Here is a 16,894-nt window from a genome sequence, read left to right on the forward strand (position 1 = left end):
TATTAGGCTAATGACAGCATAATATTGTCACAATATCAAGCATCAAGTCCTTAAGAGTACTTATTTATTTCATTGATATGAATACATATACATTCCAACATGGTAACTTTTTTTTTTTTGCATGATTGAAATGCGTTAGCAAAATACAGTACATGAAGCATGAGGTGGAATTTCTTTTTCTTAATATATTTATATCTATATACAGTTCAGCTTATGTACAATTCTTAAGATAAACCATCCATCGTACCAACAGTTGTGGCCCTATACTGATGCTTTTAAAGCAAAAGTACTTCCAGAGGACAAAATAGACGATCCAGAACAAAACAACTATTCTAGCTGCACAGCACACAATGAAGTCGTGGTAATGACTCGGTAGCTACAATCTCTTTCTTTGTACATCACATGGGTCTTGCACTCCTCAGACAGCTTTCAATAAATGCCGTGATGGAGAATTCAATCCCAAAAACCACAGAAGAGTCTTGGCATTAGCAGCCAACATATCAAGCAGACATCTTTCTGATGTATTCAAGTAATATGATAATGGGACTATATATAGTGTTTGAATCAAGTTCATTTTAGGGTCCATAGTGTTTCATTGCAATATATCGGTTAAGTTTCTTTCTGATGTTATGACTATTTACAGGGATTGTTAGTATGATAATACAGGCATGGAAGAGATTATACTTGGCAATTGCAAGGTTGCTTACCCTTAATGTGATGGCGAATTCACTCAGTAGCAAGTAATAAAGCTACATCATCAGGTATGTAACCACATCCAATAAATAAATAAATACATTCTATAGATGATACAGCTTACAGTACATACATTCCCTGAAATACATATATACACATGCTTGCTTGTACCAGATGCACCTATACATGAATGATGTTACACTGTATAGATAGATAGCTATCTTTTGAATTGAGTATTTAACCATAAACACTTGGACCAATGATTTGAAAAACAGAAAAATGATAGAAAATGTAAGGCTAGAGTATCTGGAGTGGCTAAAAAACATGCATCTGTTTGACAGAATACAATGAGTTACTAAGTGCAGCCCCACTGGTTTCGGATTTCTAACGTTCTCACTGATAGCAACTGATAATTCATGTTCAAAATCTGACGTGTTTAAGGTATGTAAACCAGAAAGTGCAAAAAACATGGAAAAGTAAACAGATGATTTTTGTACCAAAAAGAAAAAGAATATATGGCACAAACTATATAGAATACAAAAAAATTAAAAAAAATTAACTGATTGCAATGAAATGCAATGGGCAATTTGTTTAGGAGAAAGTTACAGCATCACTGGAACATTTAGCATGTTAATATTTCATGTTTTTCAAAAATGTCCATAACATGATGCTTTCAAGTAATCACAACCAACCGGCAAATACCTGGTCCTTTATCGCTTTACTTATCAAAACACTACATGTAAAAACGCTACAGTTCATCAAACGCTACTTTTTAAACCGGTTGTCAAATTACTGACAACTCACATCATAGGTTACAAGCTTTTCTCTTTATTTGCTCATTTTGGTTGTGGTTTTGCCCTCAGGACTTCTAGCTCGGACTCTTGGGCAGAACCCTGACCCGTGATTTACTGTTATGTCGCTGATTCGAGGAGGCGGGGAGGCCGAGCAGTTACTTGGTGAATGGCTGTGACCCCCCTCAAAACGGGAAGGGGAGGAGCTTAACGAGCGCTGCAGGGAGGAGGCGGTGGTGCGTTGGTAACGTGAGGTGCTGGCGGCCAGTCCTCCTCGCTCCTGCATGAGCTGAGAGAGGTTGTCCAAGAGGTCCGTGTCACCGGTGCTGCTAGCACGAATGCGGTAGCGTCTACGTCTGAAATGACAAGAACTTTCAATATCACATTGATCATGTAGATGTATATTTAGGAATTGGATTACATTGGCTGTGCTGTTGTTTTATATTAACTAAAAAGAACCAGGTAAGAATGAGAGTTGATTGTTTGTAAAGACTAGACTGGTCAAGTTGTATGTTTTTGTTTCACTATAAAGAGTGGGTTCATAAGAGTCATTTGTTTGTGAATCAGACTACATTGGTTGAACTATATGTATTTGATTCAGTTAAAAAAGAACTGGTTCATAAGAGCCATTTATTCATGAATCAAATTACACTGATCGCACTCATTTTATCTGATTCACTAAAAAAAGATCCAGCTCTTAATAGGCATTTGTTAGTAAAGTGGACAACCCTGTGTGTCTTGGATTAACTAAAAAAGAACAGGTTTGTAAGAGTCTACACATTTGTTAGACTACAAATCAGATTACATGCCCTATGTCTTTGATTTACTAAAAAGAAATGGCTCATAAGAATCATTTATTCATTAATCAAATTACACTGATCCTACTCAATGTATTTGTTTGTTCATGTTTGTTGTTCATCTCATATGTCTAAAAATAATGGTTGATAAAAATCAGTTGTTCATGAATTGACTACAAATTGCTTACTCTATGTTTTTAATTCTCTAAAAAGAACCAGCTTTTGTTTTGCATGCAGCCTGTGAAGATACAACTCAAAACACGATGAAGCATACATTTTAAAATTCTTGGTCCTCTCACCTGTTCTCGCCACCTGTGCGAAGGGGCGGTTTGCCTGGTGGTGGCCGTGGAATAAATCGTGCAGACAGCTGATCCGGCACTAGTGTGGGGCTCATGGGTCTCGGTATTTTACTCTTGCTCGACACAGGTCCTGAGGAGCAAGACAGAGAGAGTGGCTCCTCCACCTGCCAGTCTGACCCTCGAGAAGCGGTGGGGAAGGTGAACTTGTCACGCAGCAGGGCTGAGGGGAAGTGCTCACATGACAGTGACAGAGACGGAGAAAGCGGAGCTGGAAAACCCCTACGGGTTGGAGAGTCCGGGTCCCGGATGGGGATGCGACTGGCTCGGGGTGAGAGTTCACGAGGTGATGCCGGAGCTGCATCAACACTGTGTCCAGTGGTCTCACCCTGGTTGGGGGTTGAAGAAGGCCCACCGTCAGGACAGCCCGAGTCACTCTCCACATCCTTGTCAGATGCCTTGACAGTGATAATGTTTTCATCTGGCTTGTTAGGGCTTTTAGAGGGTGAAATATCTGGCACGTGGTTGTGCTCTTTTTCTGCAGGGCCTGATGGATTGTCAGGCTGAGAGTCGTCTCCTGTCTTCTGCTGAGACTGAACTGGCTGTAGCACTGCATTGGATGACTGTGAAGTGAATAACATTAAGAGACAGGACATTATTAATGGAGCTCTGCAAGGAAAAACTCTTATACACCGGTTTTTCTTAGTGGTACCATCATCTGCGGAGCTGTTGAGCTTTGTGTCAGCTTCACTTTCTGTCTATTGATGTTTTTGATACAGTAATAAATAAATCCAAGTCGCTGGCCAAAATCCGAGATATAGTGATGTTGCAGTGAAACCACTGCAATGCACCCATAAACGATCACTGCTTACTGCTACAGTTTTCAATACACAATAAAACATATTTGAGACCCTGGACCATAAAACCAGTTATAGAGTCATTTTGTTAAAATTGAGATTTATACATCATCTGAAAGATGGATAGTGGGGGGATTAAAGGGGTGAACATTGTGTACATTGACCAATATTGACCACTCACCAATCCCATATCTCAGACCTCAAATACATAAAATATAACCCTTTTTAGTCATATTTTTAGAAGTAAAGAATAAAGAAAATGCTATGCAAAACTAATTGAAATAATCAGATTTTTATTTAACCTTGTAAAATCACAAAATACTCTTGCACGACCCCACCACCCCAATAAAAGCACTTTCTCACTGGATCTAAGCAAATCTCATAGGTGACCTATTTTGATCTCAAAAAAGTGAGTTATAGGCGAGGAATTTGCATCAATGAAATAATCTTTCCATTCATACCGATGTAATTTATGACTGGTTTTGTGGTCCAGGTCACATTTCATGAGATAATCTACTAAAACACTATTGGTAAAATTAATGACAAGGATTTTTTTCATGATATAATAGTTGCTGTATACTTCACAATGTTTAGAAATACTAAAAGATTTACTTTAGATTGTAGCATGAGATACTGACCTGCTCAAGATGAGTCCTGTTTAGGACCACTGACGCAGGCTGTACTGTGGGCAGTCTTCTTAATCCAGACAGGCCAATCACTCCAGGCAAGCCTGGTAGTCTGGCGAATGGAGGACCAGTGTGGCAGACGCCTGTGTGGAATTCTGCTGAACCACTCAGACTGCTAGCGCGCTGAGGCAAGGGGTCAGACCAGGTGCGAGGGAGGGCGAGGGGGCTGCAAGAGTGTGGTGAGATCCCTGAGCGTTCCTCCTCATCCGGTTTAGATCCTGCTGAACCGCTACCACCCTCAAGCTCCACTAGGACCCATTCCTGTGAGTCACCCTCTTGTGGGACGGGGCTGAGGTTGACGGCAACGTAACCGCTGCTGGCCGCACACTCCTCATCCTCCAGCGAGCCCTGTTCGACCCGACAGACAGACCTGTCTTGGGGCAGACCCGGACGTTGCTTTCCTAAACTAATAAGATGAAGAAGGAGAAGTGGTTATGATGTTTTTAAGAGACAGTTTCACATTTATAATGAAGAATATTAGGATTCTGTTTACTGACTAGGCCTCAAGGAAGCGTTCAATGGTGGGTTTGGGTTCAGGGGTCAGTCTTTTGTCAAGCCCCATGCTCTGACTATGGCGCATCCTTCTCAGTAGAGGAGCAACACGGTCGATGAGCAAGGTCTCGGAGCGCACACGTCTAGGAGAGCCCTGGATGGAGCCACTGTTGGGGCTCTGGTTGCCCTCTTTGCTCCGCTCCTCCTCACTAGCCACCTGAATCAGAAACACAAGCTCAATGGAAACACTATGCTTGCAGACTCCAGACTGGCAAAAAAGGTGATGAGTGAGGTGTAAGTAACAATAGACCAACTCATTTAAATCTTAAAAAATAATAAATAAAATAAAAACTTGGAGCAGTTGAAATCATTTTAGAAATTATTGATATTAGAATAAATGTATATGTTGTTTAGGGAGCAATGCTGTTTTGAAACAACATCAGTGTCCATCCTAAACTGTAAAATGACTATAAACACTATGATTTAAACATCTTTTCAGTTCAAATAAAACAAGTCTTGACAAAACGTTTTATGAAAGGATAAAACCCCACAGCAGACAGTCAATAAAATGGTAAATTGGCCAAATTAGAATGCAACTTCAGTACTTCACATTCCCAAAGTAAGTAAGAGAGCAGAAATATGGTGCTAGTCACCTTAGACGCCACTGTACAAGTCAAGTCACCTTTATTTATATAATGTTTAATATAATATAGACTGTTTCAAAGCAGTTCATAGTTACAAACAGGAAAATAATACTGTAGAATCAATTATGCAAACTTGATCAAATATGAGTCCAATTCAAATTTTGGTGTAAAGCACCACTAAAAAGATAAGTCTAATTATTTAGCTCATAGCTATTTAGCTGTTGGTTCAGTTCAGTTCAATAATGTTGAAGTTCATAAATTATGAAAAAAGTCAAATTCAGCTCAAAGTTACTTTACAGAAGATGACAGTGTCTTTATTCAACTCCAGTCAGTTCAGAGTTGATTCAATTCAGTTCAAAAGGTGTTAATGAAATAAATGAAAGCATTATGAAATAGCAGTGTTGTGCTCATAAACATTACATTATTAAACATTAAAACATTTTACTAAAAAGTTTGCAGTTTTTTACTAGCAAGTTTGCAGGTTATGTCAATAACCGAGTGATGAATAGTACCTTTCTGATTAGAGGCTGAACGTGGTTGAGGTTTCTGTTGCGGCTGTGCTCCATATCCTCCCATACTTCTGCTCCCTGTGCAGGCTGCATTGGGATGGGGGCGCAATTATCAGCCTCACTGAGCCGCTCACCCTGAAGGACGTCCTCTGTGTTCTCACGCTGCGGATCGCCCGGGATCATGGAGGCATTGGCCATGCTGAAAGGAAATAGATTTTCATTTAACCAAGTTGACTTCAAACTGTTTACACAGAGACTTGGTATTTCATTGAATCATTGTAGATGCTAGATATCTACCCCAAATATGCCGGTGTGAGGCGGGTCAACTGCTGAGCTGTGGTTGCCAGAGTTCCAACATTAAGTGTGTCCTCTGAATCTGTTCTTTCCCAGTCATACGGATCATTTTCCACCACATTGTAGCTCTTCATGCTGTTGTCAAAGACTGACATCAGGAGCTGCAACCCAATGAGAGAGCATGTTAGTGATTGTCAACATTTACTAAATCTATGGTCAAGAAAGCTTAAGTAATTTCAGTACCTGATAATCTGGTTTAGTGTAGTAGTCCAGGTTAGAGATATGGTCGAGAAAAACACTAAACTCCTCTGGGAGTTGTTTGAGCATGAGGCGATGGTTGTACGTCTGCTTCATATTTCCGACCTGTTCCTGTATTGATGGCAGGACTGAGAACAGCAAATCTCTTATCCACGGAAAATTATGATCAGAGCAGAACTTACTTTATCTTTGATTTTTCTCCAAGGTAGCTGACCCTCCATGAACTCCACAAGCATATAAAATAAGGACCACAGGTCATCATGTCGACCCATTTCCTTTATAAAGAACAAGAACAATGTGCATTTTAGTGAAATATGAATAAGTAACATGACCTGCTATGTATAAGAAACCTGACCGGCATCCGCCATTGGCTTGAGAATGTAAGAGAGAGAAGTTACCTTATTCTTGTGAGCATTGACTGAAGCATAACGGACGGTTCCTCTGAATCCTGCCACTTGACGTGGCTTGAAAAAAAAAAAAATGAGAGAAGACATAAGTAAACATACAGAAACACATTACAGGAATAATTCACCCAAAAATGAAAATTCTGTCAAAATTCTGACATTGAAATTTGTGTTCATTTAAAAACCTTGACTTGCACCACTATCTTTTTTTTATGTATTCATGAAAGTTTTATATGTAACAATTCATGAACAACTCATTTAGATCGTTTCTGTCACCAAGAACGACTGATAAATAATAAAAACTATTAACCAATCCAATTTCTACCTTTGTGCTCCATAGAAGAAATAAAGTCATTCAAGATTGGAAAGATTGTGAGTAAATGATGACTGAATTTTCATTTTGGGGTGAACTGTCTATTTAAGTAACGCTGATATGAAATTTCATAAACATAAGCTTTAAAAGACATCTGTGATTACTTACTGGACGGACTTCTTGACTTGAGTTTGTAAACTGGCGTGCCAACCCAAAATCAAGCATATAACAGGTTCGGCACGTACTGACAAGTCGACCCATTGCGAAGTTGGACTATTTGAGAAAAAAAAAAAAAAGGTCTGATGAATAGTTAATATAGTTTAAAAGAAATAATGAGGCCCTATTAAACATGAATTATAGTCAACATTAGAAGTGATTTTAGACCCAGGGTTGTCTGTGAGAGAGCACTCTGTGAAGCACTCTTACTGGTTTTATGTCTCTGTGCAGGAAGCCCACAGAGTGGATGCTTTCGATGGCTTCTAAGATTTGTCGGCCCAGCCTGAGTGTGGTGGAGAAGCTGAAGGTGCCACGGCTCGTGTTGCGTCGAAGGTCTGCCAAGTTCCTTCCCTGCAGTTCAATGGACAAACATCACTTCAGGTGACTGAAATCAGCATTGTTGTATTACATTGAGTTGCGATAACATCCATAAATTCAGAAACAAGAATAAATCATTCGATGCCCTACCTGAAGCTCCATAACCACATAATTGAAGCGGTCATTGCGTCCACAGCCAACAAAACGACAAACATGGTCTTTACCTATGAAATGGATCAAGGCAAAAATGGGTAATGTAATACAAATCTACATATACTTTTAAGTAATATTCCCCTTGAGTTTGGCAATATATGATTGCCCATAGAGTAGCATACACAGTGCAAAATGACTGCTCAAATAGTGTTTAAGTGCTTGTTTTATATATTCATTAACTAAAATAAAAAGGTATCTTAAATAAATTATGTTAATTTTTACCCTGAAGTCTTTTCAAAACTGCAACTTCCATCTTAAGGACCTGTTTGGGTTGCTGGGCAGACTCCACTTTCAGAGCTACACTGACTTGGCTCACCTGGTCCAGGACTTCATAGATCTCACCAAAACCACCCCCACCAATCTTCTTCAACTAGTTAGGAAAGAGACATTTTTAATGAATGACTACTGTGCAAAACTTATTGGCCGAAGATTTCTCAATGTTTTTGGAAAGTCTCACCAAGGTTGCATAATTTTTTTTAAATCACAGTAATATTGCAAAATATTATCAATAATCATCAGTAATATACTTTAAAATGTATTCCTGAGATGACCAAGCTGAATTCTCAGCAGCCATCATTTCAGTCTTCAGTGTCACATGATCCTGTGAAATAATTCTGATTTGGTGCTCAAGAAACATTTCGTAGTATTAACAATGTTGAAAACAGTCATACAGCTCTACATTTTTGTGGAATCCGTGAAACATTTAGCTTTCTTAGGATTCTTTGATAAATAAAAAGTGCAAAATAACAGCATCTGTGTCACTGTTGATCAATTTGATGCATCATTGTTGAATAGGCTTCCTGAAGAAGGCTATCAGTCCTCTATGAGGAATTATTGGTATAATTGAATTTTTAGTGTGTATTGTTTTGGTTTGTATTGTGTGTTTCTTGCTAAAGAACCTTGAGTTTGGAAATAAAGTTGAACTGAAAAAAATTCTAAATGTAAAAAACAACATATTTTGACCCCTAAACTTTTGAACATTAATGTACTGTATATATTTCTCCTCCTATAATTGAGTAGACAGACAGCTTTCAAACTTGTGTCAGAGAACAGATATTACAACAGTTCTGTTCAAGCATGAAATACTGTCTCGAACAAATGTCCTAGCAAAACAACACTTTTATCATGAAATAAAATGCTGTGTCTCGTGACTATTTGTCAGCATGCTGTACAGTTTTCTGTGCTGATGTCAGCACTGCTCAACACACCTGCAGTGTATCGTTTAAATGCGCTCAAAAGCAAAAAAAATCCTTGGCTGAGTGAAAGTTTCCATGAAAGAAACTGACAGCTATCAGAACATCTCTACGAAACTAACAGTGAGTATTTGAATGGTCCTGAAGCCTTGTCCTCCTAAATACAGCTCCTTCAAAACAACTCACCACTCTCCATCGCTCCCGGACCACGCTCCCGACAGCCAAGATATCAGTCTGCTCCCCGGACCCACTCATCCTGAGGCTCAAGAGTGGACTGAGCACACTCAGATCTACACCTCACATCAGTGAGCTTGGGTCCTCGCTGAAAAGATTAGAAAAAACAGATCTGTTCTTTAGATTTTAAAAATGCTTCATTTAGTTGGACCTGTATGGTTACATAAAAAATTAAAGGCTCTAGAGACGTTTGCAGAAATGAGGGAGATTTACCTACAGGGCTGTAGACAAAATGTCTACAAAAATAATGTAAAATGCATTTTATTTGTTCCATCCATATACGCAAGCAGGCCTTCTGTGAAGGCACCCAAACTATATCAATCTGACCTGTCCTAAGGTTGTCTTTTGAGAAAAATAAGTAAGACCCGTAGAAGAATTTGTCCTGTTTCTTTTTATGACTGTCACTGCTAAGGTGCAGAAACTAAAGGAGCTAAATCGAGTCAAATCCTTAAGGAACAGGCTTACTGTAGGCCTGAAACAAGAATAAAATTCAATATATATCTCCAAGACAGTGACTCAGGGAAACATAATCTGTAAATCTACATCACAAAGACTTCAAAATACTGTTACAGTAGATGCATGCTTAGTTGTAAGACAGATAACCTTGGCTCTGTTTGATGTCAATGATAAAATAAAAATGCAATAATTTATATTTGCTAAAAAGCTATATGAAACGTTCTCCAAGTCATGTACACATCTTTTGGAGTGGTAAATATATGCATTATCTTGAGCAATATATTTTTCTGTATATCATGCATGCCTGTATGTATGTGTATACTGTGTGTTTTATACTTATTGCATACAGTCTTATACTGTCATTATTTGGCTGCAGTGTTGGTAAATTATGAATGTCATTACTTGTTGCACACTTTTATATGGTGTAATGACAATTAAAATATGTGTTGTTGTTTTTTGCCAATTACTAACATTTTGACACACAAAAAACTGTTTTAGTAATAAATCTAGAATATATAAAATATAAACGTAAAACAATTTGAATTACGCACCATAAAATGTTTTATGTATATATATATATATATATATATATATATATATATATATATATATATATATATATATATATATATATATAGTTTAAGTGTTTTGCTGCTTTGTTTTGATTTTTAGAAGCATAACTATGCACGCATGCATGTAACAATTTACCTGTAGATTTTACATTTGAATACATTTGAATTGGAGCACCAAAACATTATAGTTTAAAATATATAAATAGTCTTAAAAGTGACTCAACGCTATTAAAAGGTTTTTACTCAAGCTTTAATAATTAAATCTGTACTGCAACGCTATCATCAGATCTGATGGATGACAATCCAAAGCAACTTCCATACTGGCATCTTTAAGAATGGCTGCAGATGGCCTGTTATGTCTTTACAAGCTGGCTGTGTTGTGTTACTGAATTTGTATGCTAACATCCACAAGCTATGCTAAAAACTGCGGCTGTCTTGTAGATATTGGTTGCGGCGTTCTGAGTCCTTTCCGCATCCAGTGATAACAGAGGGACACATATGACACAGGCTAGCTATAGCTAAAGCATCAGCCAGAACCAAATCACTAAAACAAAAAAGCGCAATGAAGCGACACCGCGTTAGCTACTTAGCCAAACTGAATAACGCCACCGCTACATACAGCTATTGTTGAACATAGGGTTGCCAGGTTACACAATGGCAACGCAATGTTGTGACAGCTTTAATCCCGCTAATAATGCGGAGTAACGTTAGCTCGCTAAGCGGACTGCATGCGTTCATTCACGGACCCGGTGTGTTCATTACCTCTGTCTGCAGCGGCGGTACAAGATGTTTCCGAAGACTTCACAACATCTGTTTTTGTTCTATAGGCCATGATGATATAAAAAGTTGGACGACATAACCCCATAACATTTAGAAACATAAAATAACGACTGAAGTTCCCGTTATTTGCCTCACTTCTCTCAGCAGCGACGGCAGCGTCGAGGACTGAGCGAGCGGACCGATGTGTGACGTCACATCTCGCTGTATGGGTTTGGTTTGATTTCAAACATCGTTTGGAATGACCATCACATCAATAACTAATTTAATGAATACATAATATTAAAATTTTCAGTTGTTAACATAACTTACTAATACATTATTAGATCCAAAAGCTGTATCCCTTATTTACAGTTGTATTCAACTACCGTTAAAAAAATAATGCATATTGCACGTTGTGTATTGCCAAAGTCCCTTTAAGGCTTTTTTTCCTATTCTATAATCTTTGGTATTGCTCATTGTCAGCAAGTTAGTTAACGGATCTTTATTGTAAAGTGTTAACGTTTTTATAATTATTATTGATGCCCATTGTTTAAAACTTTGCGTGGGGATATAGCTAATGCTCCCACACTGAACATTTGTTGTGCAATAGTATACATATGTAAATTAAGATTTACATAAAAAAGTGCAACATTATCATTATTTTGTTAACATATTTTCATGGTGGAATTATGCAAGTCAAACATTTAGTTAGGAAATCAATAAGAGGGTTGTTACACACAATTAGACACTTGACAAAGATATTAATCTAATCTAATAGTCACTGAGTGAAACTGTTCTCTCCTCTTCATGCTTTCATCAACAACAAACAATTGCATCCACAATGTACAAACAAGGATGTGAGAGTAATTTATACATTTATGAAGAGGGCAGATTTGTGAAATGAAACCGATGTCAGTTTAAAACATCTAGTAAAAACTACACTGTTTTGAGACTAGGGTTCCTTGTGTATTACTCTAACAGAAAAAGCAAAAAAACAAACAAACATTGTATTATTTACTGGCAGCAAACACAGCGATACATCCATATTTTTAAAAACCAAATATACATAGACAAACAGAAGATTTTCTTGTCAGTACACAATACCCGTTTCACAGATCGCTAAAAATATAACTCAAATAAAACGATAAGTGAAATAATGTCCTTCAAACAACAGCACATCATGTAAAAAAACAAACAAATGGTTTTAAAACCTATAAAATTACATGATTAAAAACTTTTAGGTGTTATTTTAAGGATTTTTGGCATTAAAATCATGTAAAAATGATTCCCTTTACTAAAGTAAAAATGTGCATTCAACTGTCTTTTTTTTTTTTTTTTGAGACATGCCCACAAAGATGGCTGTAGTAGTAGTAGTAGTATTAGTAGTAGTGATGGTTCCCTAAGTGTTGAATCAAACTCTAAAACAAAAATACAAAAATACAATTCTTTTCTTAAAATGAAAATAACAGTTAAAACTAAAACTGAAATGCTTTTTGGGCAGCATTTTGTTTAAAATCCAATATTAGCTCTCATTTGCAGCTGTCCCTGCACCAAGCAGTCTCTCTCTCTCTGGGGCTTCTCCCTCCTCTGCTCTCTGTTCTCCAGGGAAGCAGGGCAGTTTGGCCATCAAGGGCTTGTGGAGTCCATTATACAGTGCTGTACCCACGAGTAGGATGATGAAGCCTAAAATCTGTAGGCCGTGGAATACCTCCCAGCCCAGCAGTAAACTCATGACCCAGATGACCAGAGTACGCAGACTGTCCAGCACCATGCGAGTAGTGGCACTTATTTCCTTGGTGACGCTGATGCCGGCGAAGTTAAAGAAGGCGATGCTCACGGTGTTGCCCAGCAGTGCCAGTAAAATAAGGGGCTTATGGCCAATCTGACAGAAGGCGTCTAATGCGTCTTCAAGGACCTGCCGTGGGTTGTCTGCAAAACTTCCCACATGGATGTAGAACATTGGGATGAGGAGCAAAGTGAGGATGACAAATCCAAAAAAACCTAAGAAAGAGAAGACAACTAAGCCACTGGGAAATAGGCCAGTCACAGAAATGTTGCTAAACTGATACGTTTTTTAAATAATCAAAATTCTCTGTTTGTCATTAGATGTCCATTATTGACAAAGGCATATTTGGACGCATTTTTCTGATTTCACAGTAACAACGAATGGGGAGGATTGAGGGTAAAATAACCTCAGATAAGCAGCCACTGCTTCAAGTCAGAAAATATAATCAGTCTTTGAAAATATAATCAGAGACTCAAAATATAATCAGAAAATATAATCAGTAATGGCACTGACAGATAAGTTAATCAGAGACTAAAAATGGAAGTCTTTTAAATGGGGTCTAGCCATCAACTATAATTATGACAACATTTGTTTCTAAGCCAATCAGCATTGTTTCACTAATCTTTAATACCTTTGACTTATTGCTGATTGAATCTTTTTAGCAGTTAGACTTTTCTAGTAATTGATCATCCATAATAAAGACTAAATAAATAAATATTGGTATTTTGAATGTTCTATTCAACTAAAAAAAAGAAAGTATAACGATTTTCCACAAAAATATTAAGCAGCATTACTCTTTTCAGCAATGATAAAAAGAAATATTTATTGAGCACTAAATGAGAATATTACAATAATTTCTAAAGCGTTATGTTAAACACAAGACCGGTGTAATGGCTTCTGAAATTTAGTTTTACTGTCACAAGAATAAATCACATTTTAAAAAATGTAAAAAGTTTAATTCTATTTCACAATATAACAGTTTTTGCTGTATTTTTTATCAATTAAACACAATACACCCCCCCCCCCCCAAACTTTTAAACTGCAGTGTGTGACATAAAATAAATTCCTATCATTATCATTATGACAACATTATTAATACATAGCATTAATATACTTGGACAAACTAGTCATTGGCTTTATATGTCACTACATTAAAAACTTTACCTTCAGTCCCAACAGCCTTCAGTGGATGCACATTGTGCTTGTAAACAAACTTCTCCTCCAGGACCATCTGGACTGCAACAATAATCTGTGCCATGATGATCAAAAGGTCCCCTATAAGACGAGATCAATAGAAAATCAGTCCAGTCAGATAAAGATGCAAGATATAATCAAATAAAGAAACAATCCTGATATCCAGCCTACGAAAAGATTTTCTGATTTGTAAAAGGCAAATGATTAAAAACATTTAGCAGCAGGTAACTACTGACCTGTGATAACCTCACTGAGCTTATGGGAGTCATCCCCATGGCCGCTCACAAAATCAGCCAGGCCAACCACCACCAGACCAAGGATGGTGACTAGGATCCCAATCCACTGGCTGGGCTGCAGCCGCCGTCCTAAGAACGCTACAGACAACAGTCCAGTGAAGATGATCACAGCTCCTCGCAGCATCTGGAAACTGGAGGCACTGGTCATGTTCAGTGCTAGAGAAAGAAAACACAAGTACAGATCCTGTTTATGTCAATCCAAGAATAAAAAGAACGGATGTTTCAGCTATTATAAATTAAAACTTGTCTATATATAGTAAGATAATATACAATTATCATTTACTTATAGTGCAGTCACTTTAACAATACAAAGCTGGTTGTACATCAGTGAACCTGCCCTTTAAGAACTAAAGAATATACTTCACATGTTGGAAACTCACCAACATACATGATGGATGTGCCCAGCATGTCACAAAGGGCAGGGGGAAGGAAAAGAAGAGGGTTAAAACTTTGGCCCGGATCCATCGTGGGCTCAGGTTTGCGCCGATCATGACAAAGGAGAATGTGGAACACCACCAGACAGGACAACTCTCCCAAAAACATTCCCACAGCCTGGAAAGGTGAGAGGAGGAGGAGGTGTGTGGTGAAGAAATATTAAGATGCATGCAGGAAAAGTAACAGAGATGGGGAAAAGTGATATGAAGTGCAGGACACAGAGCCGAAACCAGTTCTCATTTTGTCAAAACATAAGACTTTCAGTTCTCCGTCTTCTTAGAGGTACTGAAAACTATGTACTGAGAGGGAAGTTTGATGTGAATCGTGTGTTGTTATCTTGAGCATGGATGAAAATCATTACCTGTACAAAGGGGTGGGAGAAGGCATGATTTGGGGAACCATAACATCCAGGTGCAGAGAACAAATCAGCCCATCTAGGAGATGAACAGATTCAGGTCATTAGACGTGTCATTTTCCAATATTAAAATTCATCAGACTTAATGTGTATTAATATGAAGTATAACAATAAAAAAGGCACTCATAGCAAAAACAAAGTTTGGGACAGCACACAAATCTTTTGACCAAGCACTAATGGCTACTGGACATGACCAGGAAGCTTGTTATTTTTGTACATAATTATTTTTATATTTAATTATGATTTTCTCTTTATCCATTCACATTACACACTAAAAACTATGATATTAAACATGTAAAATCAGCCTTTCAGCTGCCATTCACTATAAGTTTAATAAGTAACTATGCACATGGTACAATAATGCAATTTTTACAACCATGAAAAGACAATGTTTGACTGACATAATGCCTCATGATGAAGAAAATACTCTTATCAACTCTTTCTTTAGATTTAACTTAAATCATTTGACTTGTAAATAGAATAGGAATTATGGCACTGTAAGTAGTGAATGAAGTTCACAGCAGTGTAAAAAACAAGTGTACATATAATAATGAAGTGTTAAAACAGAGATGCATCATCATCAACATGAGTGTCAGTTTTTCAGCAGACACTGGGTGAAGTGTGGTATCAAATACCATCTGCCTAGAAACATCAAGCCACTGTTTTTAGATACAAAGCTGTATCAGTTCGCAAGTAACTTAACAGTATTTGCAGCGGAGATCTTGTCTAAATGGACTACCTAATTCTGATTGTAAGACGCTTACTGCTGAGATTGCACTACTGACTAATAGTCACAAGGGTTTTGGTGGCAGAATTGATGATTTTGCACCATTAACATGTCACGACAATCGGATCATCACAATTGCACGTGAGTCGTCTAGTCATCTTGTCCTGAAATGTTCGATTTTCATCTTCGTCTGTATATATATTAATAGCATACATTAATACTAAAAGGCAAAGGGGAAATAATTATCATTTTTCTTTCATCTAGTTTATTGCTCACATTATTTAAAAAAAGGACTAAATTATCCTTTTAAAATAATAATATAACGTGGCAAAATAAGGACACGGCGTGAAGCTTTGTAAAAGAAAACGTGAAAGCACATTTGTCTAACGTTACCCTATAAGTAGAGGCAGAAGTTCGCACAACTAATAAAAGTAAGCAATGATCTCATGTAAACAAACACCATCTAGCGCGTGCATGCTAAGTTAACGTTACTTACTTTGCGGATAGTGTGTTAACAGAGCCTGTGATGAGCATCAAACCAGCGAGAAAGTACTGATATTTGGTCCAAGCCATGGTGAGTGTATGACAGAGTGGCCGCGAACATCAGCCTCTCGACTGTCTTGAGATGTGTCTTTTCTGCTGATGAATGATGATGAATACAGTCATCTATCTAAACAGCCTTGTATGCAAATCACATGATGGCGATCATGTGACACACCAGCTGACCCGTTATTTGCGCAGATTTTTTATTTTGAGGTGCACTGGTCTGCTGTCTTAATACCATATATGAACCATATATAAGCAGCCAAGCAATCAGACCAAGACAATAATTTAGGAAAAATCATTTATAACGTTTACTACAATGTGTTAGTTCGACTACGATATGTTTGTTTCCTGACTTGTTGGTAATAAAACAATAAAAAGGATATATTTTAATTTACAGTATTAGATGAATAGCTTTTAGCTGAAACCCTTATTTAATTCAGGATATTATACAGTGAATCTTCGTTCCAAAGTTTGTTGTGGCGTTGGAATCACTTCAGTGA

General features: G+C 37.6%; 2 protein-coding genes across 2 annotated transcripts; both read right to left on the reverse strand.

Moving 5' to 3' along the window:
- Positions 1 to 47: 47 nt before the first annotated feature.
- Positions 48 to 11,228, reverse strand: ttbk2b (tau tubulin kinase 2b). Its single transcript, XM_026291116.1, has 15 exons — positions 10,999 to 11,228; positions 9,161 to 9,296; positions 8,004 to 8,151; positions 7,719 to 7,792; positions 7,461 to 7,601; positions 7,203 to 7,307; positions 6,716 to 6,781; positions 6,500 to 6,592; positions 6,303 to 6,428; positions 6,063 to 6,220; positions 5,769 to 5,964; positions 4,618 to 4,829; positions 4,073 to 4,526; positions 2,581 to 3,200; positions 48 to 1,840 (listed from the first exon to the last, which is right to left on the reverse strand). The coding sequence occupies exons 2-15, from the start codon at positions 9,227 to 9,229 to the stop codon at positions 1,522 to 1,524; spliced, it is 2,781 nt and encodes a 926-aa protein (XP_026146901.1). The 5' UTR covers positions 9,230 to 9,296; positions 10,999 to 11,228; the 3' UTR covers positions 48 to 1,521.
- Positions 11,229 to 11,849: 621 nt separating this feature from the next.
- slc35f6 (solute carrier family 35 member F6) lies at positions 11,850 to 16,542 on the reverse strand. The gene is made up of 6 exons (XM_026291126.1): positions 16,345 to 16,542; positions 15,068 to 15,140; positions 14,652 to 14,823; positions 14,212 to 14,427; positions 13,946 to 14,056; positions 11,850 to 12,996 (listed from the first exon to the last, which is right to left on the reverse strand). Exons 1-6 carry the CDS (start codon positions 16,419 to 16,421, stop codon positions 12,518 to 12,520), a joined length of 1,128 nt encoding a protein of 375 aa, XP_026146911.1. The 5' UTR covers positions 16,422 to 16,542; the 3' UTR covers positions 11,850 to 12,517.
- Positions 16,543 to 16,894: the final 352 nt, after the last annotated feature.

This window comes from Carassius auratus, chromosome 20 (assembly GCF_003368295.1).
Source record: "Carassius auratus strain Wakin chromosome 20, ASM336829v1, whole genome shotgun sequence".
Lineage (NCBI taxonomy): Eukaryota > Metazoa > Chordata > Actinopteri > Cypriniformes > Cyprinidae > Carassius > Carassius auratus.